The sequence below is a fragment of the Ascaphus truei genome, chromosome 13 (assembly GCF_040206685.1).
Source record: "Ascaphus truei isolate aAscTru1 chromosome 13, aAscTru1.hap1, whole genome shotgun sequence".
Taxonomy (NCBI): Eukaryota; Metazoa; Chordata; class Amphibia; order Anura; family Ascaphidae; genus Ascaphus; species Ascaphus truei.
In genome coordinates, this window is record NC_134495.1 from 36,496,300 (window position 1) to 36,506,299 (window position 10,000).

Sequence of the window (10,000 nt, forward strand, 5' to 3'; positions counted from 1 at the left end):
CGCACGGAGGTTGAAGCAGCGCATGCGCTGACGAGGAGGCAGAAGCCGATATTGTCCCACGCAAGCACCAGCTCGGCGCACATGTGCACGAGCCACCAGCTTGGCCACCACCACGCATGCGCATCAGACGCCGGCTCAGCAGCCACACTACCACACTTGGGAGGCGGAGACCACGGAGACACACACAGACATACAGAGACACACACACACACACACTGAGAGACGCAGACACACACCGAGAGACACACACACACAGTGACACACAGACACACAGAGACAGAGACACACACACACACACAAGGAATTCGCACTTAGTATAAATATAAAAGTGCAAATAGCTAAAACCATTTCACTTAAAATGCGCGTGCTCGGCACACACAACCTTTTATTATTTTCAAGGCAAAACCTGCCATCCTGAGCAAAAATGTAATATACAGTATATATTATGTTTCTTACACGATTGGAAGCGGGAAGTTTACTGGTTGCTGAACCCTGCTATTTTCCGGGGCCCCCCCAAGTTAATTACCGCTGAAGCCGATGGCATTTCTCATGGGGAAACAGAAGGCAATGTGACTTCCCATTAGCCCGCGGATCACGCAAGATTTGATGGCCATATTGTTTCCCCAGTATACCGGTAATGTACTGTACTGTACCGACTCATTTCACTGTGGATATTTTAGAGTTGTCTTCCGACCCCAGTTGTCAGGGGGGACCCCAGCACGGAAAGTAACCAGGTAACGCACCAGAAGAGCCCCCGGCTTCCAATTGTTTCCAACATTTCCACAATTACCCAGTCAGGATTGCGAGTGTAAAGGGTTAAAGTCCAAACCGTTCCTTAGTGCCATTGAAATCTCCAACTAAAAGCCGTGACCCCCCGATGTACTCTGTGCTGGCGACGGCCATGCTCAGGCAGCCGACTCGCTAACCTGGGATGGCTCACGGTTGTCTGCTCACCGCCAAGGTTAGTTTGAAACCATTTTCCGGAAGCTACGGAGGCCATGGACCTGCTCCGCTTAAAGGACTCAGGGTCTCTGTCGGGTGATGACGGGTTAAGCCCCAGGGACACCCTCCCCCACCCCTAAACACAGATCTTTGCGTCCGTCCCGTGGTAACGCGGGTTTGCACAACCTTTCCAACCGGTTTGGAAGGCCCTTCCTCGGAAGAACTGAGCCGGGAGGAGCGCTAGGTTCTATGAAGAGATGAAGGGAGCGGTGGGTTATTGAGTAACCAACACAGGGCATGGTGGGAGGCAGGGCATGAGGGGTTTGTTTACAGTGCAGGGCTTAGCGCCACAAACCAAACCACCTCCCAAACACAGCTATGAATGTCCAGCCGGCCAGCACTGGCAGGGCCAAGAGTAACACTGAGCTTCCTGACATCCACGGGGTGAGTAGCCAGGGCTATAAGCTCACGCCTCTCCTGAGAAGAGCTGGGACACATTTGAAGAGGACCTTTGGGGGAGAAACTTAAACGTTTCCACCGTACGAATAATGGCCACGCGGTGTTTGGCCAGCCAGAGAACATGGTGACCATTGAAAGGGAGGAGCTATACAAGGCCAGAATCGTACCTCTTTCTCTTTGTTCTCGCAGGGGGCTTCCCTGACCGTGGGTGGGCGTGCCTCTTTCTCCTTGTTCTTGTAGGGGGCTTCCAGCATTGCTTCAATCACAATATCAAAGTCGTCGGACGCCATGGCTGCACGGCGGACGAGAAACCCAAGCGACGTGTTTCTGAGGAGAGACGGTAGAAGGTCACACACCTCATACGCTGAGACACTGTTCACGCCCCGGCAGACCTCAAGAACACAACTGTGTTGGGTCACCACTCGACTCAACACTTCCTCTTGTGTAACAGGAAGTAATGAGAAGCACAACTATCTGCGAACCCCACGTGCGTCCTCCATGGACAGATCACAGGAGAGGAGAGAGCAGAGCAAAGGGGAGAGGGAATCCCATGTCACACACACACACACACACCGCATCACAGAGCAAAGGGGAGAGGGAATCCCATGTCACACACACACACACCGCATCACAGAGCAAAGGGGAGAGGGAATCCCATGTCACACACACACCGCATCACAGAGCAAAGGGGAGAGGGAATCCCATGTCACACACACACACACACACACCGCATCAGAGAGCAAAGGGGAGAGGGAATCCCATGTCACACACACACCGCATCAGAGAGCAAAGGGGAGAGGGAATCCCATGTCACACACACACACACACCGCATCACAGAGCAAAGGGGAGAGGGAATCCCATGTCACACACACACACACCGCATCACAGAGCAAAGGGGAGAGGGAATCCCATGTCACACACACACACACCGCATCACAGAGCAAAGGGGAGAGGGAATCCCATGTCACACACACACCGCATCACAGAGCAAAGGGGAGAGGGAATCCCATGTCTCACACACACACTCACACACACTCACACACACACACACACACACACACACACACACACATACACACACACACCGCATCACAGAGCAAAGGGGAGAGGGAATCCCATGTCACACACACACACCGCATCACAGAGCAAAGGGGAGAGGGGATCCCATGTCACACACACACACACACCGCATCACAGAGCAAAGGGGAGAGGGAATCCCATGTCACACACACACACACACCGCATCACAGAGCAAAGGGGAGAGGGAATCCCATGTCACACACACACACACCGCATCACAGAGCAAAGGGGAGAGGGATTCCCATGTCACACACACACACCGCATCACAGAGCAAAGGGGAGAGGGAATCCCATGTCACACACACACCGCATCACAGAGCAAAGGGGAGAGGGAATCCCATGTCACACACACACACACCGCATCACAGAGCAAAGGGGAGAGGGAATCCCATGTCATACACACACACACACCGCATCACAGAGCAAAGGGGAGAGGGAATCCCATGTCACACACACACACACACCGCATCACAGAGCAAAGGGGAGAGGGAATCCCATGTCACACACACACACACACACCGCATCACAGAGCAAAGGGGAGAGGGAATCCCATGTCACACACACACACACCGCATCACAGAGCAAAGGGGAGAGGGAATCCCATGTCACACACACACACACACCGCATCACAGAGCAAAGCGGAGAGGGAATCCCATGTCACACACACACCGCATCACAGAGCAAAGGGGAGAGGGAATCCCATGTCACACACACACACACACCGCATCACAGAGCAAAGGGGAGAGGGAATCCCATGTCACACACACACACACACCGCATCACAGAGCAAAGGGGAGAGGGAATCCCATGTCACACACACACACACCGCATCACAGAGCAAAGGGGAGAGGGAATCCCATGTCACACACACACACACCGCATCACAGAGCAAAGGGGAGAGGGAATCCCATGTCACACACACACACACCGCATCACAGAGCAAAGGGGAGAGGGAATCCCATGTCACACACACACCGCATCACAGAGCAAAGGGGAGAGGGAATCCCATGTCACACACACACACCGCATCACAGAGCAAAGGGGAGAGGGAATCCCATGTCACACACACACACCGCATCACAGAGCAAAGGGGAGAGGGAATCCCATGTCACACACACACACCGCATCACAGAGCAAAGGGGAGAGGGAATCCCATGTCTCACACACACACACACACACACACCGCATCACAGAGCAAAGGGGAGAGGGAATCCCATGTCACACACACACACACACCGCATCACAGAGCAAAGGGGAGAGGGAATCCCATGTCTCACACACACACTCACACACACACACACACACACACACCGCATCACAGAGCAAAGGGGAGAGGGGATCCCATGTCACACACACACACCGCATCACAGAGCAAAGGGGAGAGGGAATCCCATGTCACACACACACCGCATCACAGAGCAAAGGGGAGAGGGAATCCCATGTCACACACACACACACCGCATCACTGAGCAAAGGGGAGAGGGAATCCCATGTCACACACACACACACCGCATCACAGAGCAAAGGGGAGAGGGAATCCCATGTCACACACACACACACACACACACACACACACACACACCGCATCACAGAGCAAAGGGGAGAGGGAATCCCATGTCACACACACACACCGCATCACAGAGCAAAGGGGAGAGGGAATCCCATGTCACACACACACACACCGCATCACAGAGCAAAGGGGAGAGGGAATCCCATGTCACACACACACACACACCGCATCACAGAGCAAAGGGGAGAGGGAATCCCATGTCACACACACACACACACACACACACCGCATCACAGAGCAAAGGGGAAAGGGAATCCCATGTCTCACACACACACCGCATCACAGAGCAAAGGGGAGAGGGAATCCCATGTCACACACACACCGCATCACAGAGCAAAGGGGAGAGGGAATCCCATGTCACACACCGCATCACAGAGCAAAGGGGAGAGGGAATCCCATGTCACACACACACACACACACCGCATCACAGAGCAAAGGGGAGAGGGAATCCCATGTCTCACACACACACCGCATCACAGAGCAAAGGGGAGAGGGAATCCCATGTCACACACACACACACCGCATCACAGAGCAAAGGGGAGAGGGAATCCCATGTCACACACACACACACACCGCATCACAGAGCAAAGGGGAGAGGGAATCCCATGTCACACACACACAAACACACCGCATCACAGAGCAAAGGGGAGAGGGAATCCAATGTCACACACACACACACACACCGCATCACAGAGCAAAGGGGAGAGGGAATCCCATGTCTCACACACACACTCACACACACTCACACACCGCATCACAGAGCAAAGGGGAGAGGGAATCCCATGTCACACACACACACACACACCGCATCACAGAGCAAAGGGGAGAGGGAATCCCATGTCACACACACACACCGCATCACAGAACAAAGGGGAAAGGGAATCCCATGTCTCACACACACACACACACACACCGCATCACAGAGCAAAGGGGAGAGGGAATCCCATGTCTCACACACACACCGCATCACAGAGCAAAGGGGAAAGGGAATCCCATGTCTCACACACACACCGCATCACAGAGCAAAGGGGAGAGGGAATCCCATGTCACACACACACACACCGCATCACAGAGCAAAGGGGAGAGGGAATCCCATGTCACACACACACACACACCGCATCACAGAGCAAAGGGGAGAGGGAATCCCATGTCACACACACACACACACACCGCATCACAGAGCAAAGGGGAGAGGGAATCCAATGTCACACACACACACACACACACACACCGCATCACAGAGCAAAGGGGAGAGGGAATCCCATGTCGCACACACACACACACACCGCATCACTGAGCAAAGGGGAGAGGGAATCCCATGTCACACACACACACCGCATCACAGAGCAAAGGGGAGAGGGAATCCCATGTCACACACACACACACACACCGCATCACAGAGCAAAGGGGAGAGGGAATCCCATGTCACACACACACACACACACACACACACACACACACACACCGCATCACAGAGCAAAGGGGAGAGGGAATCCCATGTCACACACACACACACCGCATCACAGAGCAAAGCGGAGAGGGAATCCCATGTCACACACACACACACACCGCATCACAGAGCAAAGGGGAGAGGGAATCCCATGTCACACACACACACACACACCGCATCACAGAGCAAAGGGGAGAGGGAATCCCATGTCACACACACACACACCGCATCACAGAGCAAAGGGGAGAGGGAATCCCATGTCACACACACACACACACCGCATCACTGAGCAAAGGGGAGAGGGAATCCCATGTCACACACACCGCATCACAGAGCAAAGGGGAGAGGGAATCCCATGTCACACACACACACACACCGCATCACAGAGCAAAGGGGAGAGGGAATCCCATGTCACACACACACACACCGCATCACAGAGCAAAGGGGAGAGGGATTCCCATGTCACACACACACACCGCATCACAGAGCAAAGGGGAGAGGGAATCCCATGTCACACACTCACACCGCATCACAGAGCAAAGGGGAGAGGGAATCCCATGTCACACACACACACACACCGCATCACAGAGCAAAGGGGAGAGGGAATCCCATGTCACACACACACACACCGCATCACAGAGCAAAGGGGAGAGGGAATACCATGGCACACACACACATACCGCATCACAGAGCAAAGGGGAGAGGGAATCCCATGTCACACACACACACACACCGCATCACAGAGCAAAGGGGAGAGGGAATCCCATGTCACACACACACACACACCGCATCACAGAGCAAAGGGGAGAGGGAATCCCATGTCACACACACACACCGCATCACAGAGCAAAGGGGAGAGGGAATCCCATGTCACACACACACACACCGCATCACAGAGCAAAGGGGAGAGGGAATCCCATGTCACACACACACACACCGCATCACAGAGCAAAGGGGAGAGGGAATCCCATGTCACACACACACACACCGCATCACTGAGCAAAGGGGAGAGGGAATCCCATGTCACACACACACACACACCGCATCACAGAGCAAAGGGGAGAGGGAATCCCATGTCACACACACACACACACACACCGCATCACAGAGCAAAGGGGAGAGGGAATCCCATGTCACACACACACACACCGCATCACAGAGCAAAGGGGAGAGGGAATCCCATGTCACACACACACACACCGCATCACAGAGCAAAGGGGAGAGGGATTCCCATGTCACACACACACACCGCATCACAGAGCAAAGGGGAGAGGGAATCCCATGTCACACACACACACCGCATCACAGAGCAAAGGGGAGAGGGAATCCCATGTCACACACACACACCGCATCACAGAGCAAAGGGGAGAGGGAATCCCATGTCACACACACACACCGCATCACAGAGCAAAGGGGAGAGGAAATCCCATGTCTCACACACACACACACACACACACACCGCATCACAGAGCAAAGCGGAGAGGGAATCCCATGTCTCACACACACACACACCGCATCACAGAGCAAAGCGGAGAGGGAATCCCATGTCACACACACACACCGCATCACAGAGCAAAGGGGAGAGGGAATCCCATGTCACACACACACCGCATCACAGAGCAAAGGGGAGAGGGAATCCCATGTCACACACACACACACACACACACACACCGCATCACAGAGCAAAGGGGAGAGGGAATCCCATGTCACACACACACACCGCATCACAGAGCAAAGGGGAGAGGGAATCCCATGTCACACACACACACCGCATCACAGAGCAAAGCGGAGAGGGAATCCCATGTCACACACACACACACACCGCATCACAGAGCAAAGGGGAGAGGGAATCCCATGTCACACACACACACACACCGCATCACAGAGCAAAGGGGAGAGGGAATCCCATGTCACACACACACACACCGCATCACAGAGCAAAGAGGAGAGGGAATCCCATGTCACACACACACACACCGCATTACAGAGCAAAGGGGAGAGGGAATCCCATGTCACACACACACACACACACACCGCATCACAGAGCAAAGCGGAGAGGGATTCCCATGTCACACACACACACACACACACCGCATCACAGAGCAAAGGGGAGAGGGAATCCCATGTCACACACACACACACCGCATCACAGAGCAAAGGGGAGAGGGAATCCCATGTCACACACACCGCATCACAGAGCAAAGCGGAGAGGGAATCCCATGTCACACACACACCGCATCACAGAGGAAAGGGGAGAGGGAATCCCGTGTCACACACACCGCATCACAGAGCAAAGCGGAGAGGGAATCCCATGTCACACACACACACCGCATCACAGAGCAAAGCGGAGAGGGATTCCCATGTCACACACACACCGCATCACAGAGCAAAGGGGAGAGGGAATCCCATGTCACACACACACACACACACCGCATCACAGAGCAAAGGGGAGAGGGAATCCCATGTCACACACACACACACCGCATCACAGAGCAAAGGGGAGAGGGAATCCCATGTCACACACACCGCATCACAGAACAAAGCGGAGAGGGAATCCCATGTCACACACACACACCGCATCACAGAGCAAAGGGGAGAGGGAATCCCATGTCACACACACACACACCGCATCACAGAGCAAAGGGGAGAGGGAATCCCATGTCACACACACACCGCATCACAGAGCAAAGGGGAGAGGGAATCCCATGTCACACACACACCGCATCACAGAGCAAAGGGGAGAGGGAATCCCATGTCACACACACCGCATCACAGAGCAAAGCGGAGAGGGAATCCCATGTCACACACACACACACACCGCATCACAGAGCAAAGGGGAGAGGGAATCCCATGTCACACACACACACCGCATCACAGAGCAAAGGGGAGAGGGAATCCCATGTCACACACACCGCATCACAGAGCAAAGGGGAGAGGGAATCCCATGTCACACACTCACACCGCATCACAGAGCAAAGGGGAGAGGGATTCCCATGTCACACACACACACACACCGCATCACAGAGCAAAGGGGAGAGGGAATCCCATGTCACACACACACACCGCATCACAGAGCAAAGGGGAGAGGGAATCCCATGTCACACACACACACACACCGCATCACAGAGCAAAGGGGAGAGGGAATCCCATGTCACACACACACACCGCATCACAGAGCAAAGGGGAGAGGGAATCCCATGTCACACACACACACCGCATCACAGAGCAAAGGGGAGAGGGAATCCCATGTCACACACACCGCATCACAGAGCAAAGCGGAGAGGGAATCCCATGTCACACACACCGCATCACAGAGCAAAGGGGAGAGGGAATCCCATGTCACACACACACACACACCGCATCACAGAGCAAAGGGGAGAGGGAATCCCATGTCACACACACCGCATCACAGAGCAAAGGGGAGAGGGAATCCCATGTCACACACTCACACCGCATCACAGAGCAAAGGGGAGAGGGAATCCCATGTCACACACACACACCGCATCACAGAGCAAAGGGGAGAGGGAATCCCATGTCACACACACCGCATCACAGAGCAAAGCGGAGAGGGAATCCCATGTCTCACACACACACCGCATCACAGAGCAAAGGGGAGAGGGATTCCCATGTCACACACACACACACACACCGCATCACAGAGCAAAGGGGAGAGGGAATCCCATGTCTCACACACACACCGCATCACAGAGCAAAGGGGAGAGGGATTCCCATGTCACACACACACACACACACACACACCGCATCACAGAGCAAAGGGGAGAGGGAATCCCATGTCACACACACACACACACACACCGCATCACAGAGCAAAGGGGAGAGGGATTCCCATGTCACACACACACACACACCGCATCACAGAGCAAAGCGGAGAGGGAATCCCATGTCACACACACACACACCGCATCACAGAGCAAAGGGGAGAGGGAATCCCATGTCACACACACACACACCGCATCACAGAGCAAAGCGGAGAGGGATTCCCATGTCACACACACACACCGCATCACAGAGCAAAGGGGAGAGGGAATCCCATGTCACACACACACACACCGCATCAGAGAGCAAAGGGGAGAGGGAATCCCATGTCACACACACACACACCGCATCACAGAGCAAAGCGGAGAGGGATTCCCATGTCACACACACACACACACACACACCGCATCACAGAGCAAAGGGGAGAGGGATTCCCATGTCACACACACACACACCGCATCACAGAGCAAAGGGGAGAGGGAATCCCATGTCTCACACACACACCGCATCACAGAGCAAAGCGGAGAGGGGATCCCATGTCACACACACACCGCATCACAGAGCAAAGGGGAGAGGGAATCCCATGTCACACACACACACACACACCGCATCAGAGAGCAAAGGGGAGAGGGAATCCCATGTCACACACACACCGCATCACAGAGCAAAGCGGAGAGGGGATCCCATGTCACACACACACCGCATCACAGAGCAAAGGGG

The 10,000-nt window shown here is 54.4% G+C and overlaps 1 protein-coding gene across 1 annotated transcript in view; it reads right to left on the bottom strand.

Moving 5' to 3' along the window:
* RBM23 (RNA binding motif protein 23) overlaps positions 1 to 10,000 on the bottom strand; it is a 65,142-nt gene that overhangs the window by 31,917 nt on the left and 23,225 nt on the right. The window contains exon 2 of the mRNA XM_075569098.1: positions 1,569 to 1,728. Within this exon, the coding sequence (XP_075425213.1) occupies positions 1,569 to 1,691 (123 nt within the window). The 5' untranslated portion in view covers positions 1,692 to 1,728. The remainder of the gene's footprint in view (positions 1 to 1,568; positions 1,729 to 10,000) is intronic.